The following is a 1,597-nucleotide window of genomic DNA, read 5'->3' as shown; positions in this document are numbered from 1 at the left end:
CTGTGACTGTGAACCAACAGAATAACATGAGATCAAAATGACATGACAACACATGAGTTGTTAGATAAAACTGCACATTCTACCTCATTTTATGATTAAAGAGTATCCAATTACTAAAAAATTATCACAATGGCCATACACAGATATTATGCCCTAATCAATCATTTTAACCTGAGAATTGAAGAAATGAAACAAGCCCAAATAAACTAAACAACATCTATTAAATTTCAAACCCTACTCATATTATCAATATCCAAGAAACAAGTAGTAGCAGTAGAAATAGCGATTGAAAATCGCAATCAAAATTAAAACATAAACCATAATTATCCGAACAAACTATAATTAAAAATCTCCGCAAATCTCTCTCAAAAGGATGTCTAATTTCTTTAGTACCAAGGAAACAAACACATGGCAGAGAAGAACAAAAAAGGAGAAATGAAAACCTTAACGGTAAGACTTCTGGAAACGAGCACGGGCACCACGACCTCCAAACTTCTTAGGTTCACATCGTCTAGGATCGGCAACTAGAAGAGTACGATCGTACCTAACAAGAATATCTTTGATCTCTTTCTTTTGTTGTTCATCAACGAATTTCTGGTAGTATGCGACTAAAGCTTTAGCAATGGACTGACGAATAGCATAGATCTGTGAAGTGTGACCACCACCACGAACCCTAATCCTCATATCAACACCAGCAAACTTCTGACGACCAAGAAGAAGGACTGGTTCAAAAGCCTTGTAACGAAGGATTTCTGGTTCAACAAGTTCGATTGGAGCTCCATTGATCTTGATTAATCCTCTTCCTTTCTTGCAGTGAGTAACAGCCACTGCTGTTTTCTTACGCCCGAAACATTGAACTGATTCAGTTGCGGCTGCCATTGTTGCTGGACGATTTCTCTCCGCTCTCTCTAAAAACCCTAGAAAACTTACCTCTGAGGGGCGATCAAGTTGCAGCAAAGAAACCTAAAAGATTATGACGGAGCTTTTATTTATGTACTTAAATATCTAGGGTTTGGGAGCTAAAGTGTTCATTTTACAACTTCACCCTTATATTTGGCACGGACCTTTTAGGGAACCTCGGCCCACTAACAACCCATAACCTCTGGGCCATCGGCCATGGTTCGCCGCACTAGGTATCGGGGTCGGTATTAACCATATCGCTGTAGTTGTGATCCGGTATGATACTGAAATATTGATGTTAGTTATATTTAATGAATTTAAAAAATATTTCTTTTTTATAAAAATAAATAAATAAAATTAATGAAAAGGAAAAAATATGTGATTTTGTTGAGAGACTAAACTCCCGATCCTGTCTCTATGATCCAGTAAATCGAAAATAGAACTAGGAGGATCTCCTTGATAGTTTCAAGTTGAAATTTCATTGGTTTTGTTAGCTAATGCAATTGCCACCTGATTTTCTTTCTTAATTACATGATTAAATCTAAAAGACTATTGTCGTTGGTGTGGCATCAAAAAATCGATCCATATGTTATTCCAGATAGATTATGCGACCAATCCATTTTACATTTGAGTCTGGTGGTCATTTTGATGGTGTTACCACCTCAAGCTTCAACGATTATGTTTGTCTCTTTTATAA

General features: G+C 36.6%; 1 protein-coding gene across 1 annotated transcript; it reads right to left on the bottom strand.

Moving 5' to 3' along the window:
• Positions 1-202: 202 nt before the first annotated feature.
• Positions 203-975, bottom strand: LOC113346673 (40S ribosomal protein S16-like). Its single transcript, XM_026590158.1, has one exon. It carries the CDS (start codon positions 877-879, stop codon positions 445-447), a length of 435 nt encoding a protein of 144 aa, XP_026445943.1. The 5' UTR covers positions 880-975; the 3' UTR covers positions 203-444.
• Between the last annotated feature and the right edge of the window lie 622 nt (positions 976-1,597).

Source organism: Papaver somniferum, chromosome 2 (assembly GCF_003573695.1).
Source record: "Papaver somniferum cultivar HN1 chromosome 2, ASM357369v1, whole genome shotgun sequence".
In the NCBI taxonomy this organism is placed as follows: Eukaryota; Viridiplantae; Streptophyta; class Magnoliopsida; order Ranunculales; family Papaveraceae; genus Papaver; species Papaver somniferum.
Note: the sequence above shows the minus strand (reverse complement) of the source record. Positions and strands in the feature narration are given on the sequence as shown.

Excerpts from the sequence above, each read along its gene's own strand:
- LOC113346673 (XM_026590158.1), bottom strand. The coding sequence starts at position 879 with ATGGCAGCCGCAACTGAATCAGTTCAATGTTTCGGGCGTAAGAAAACA.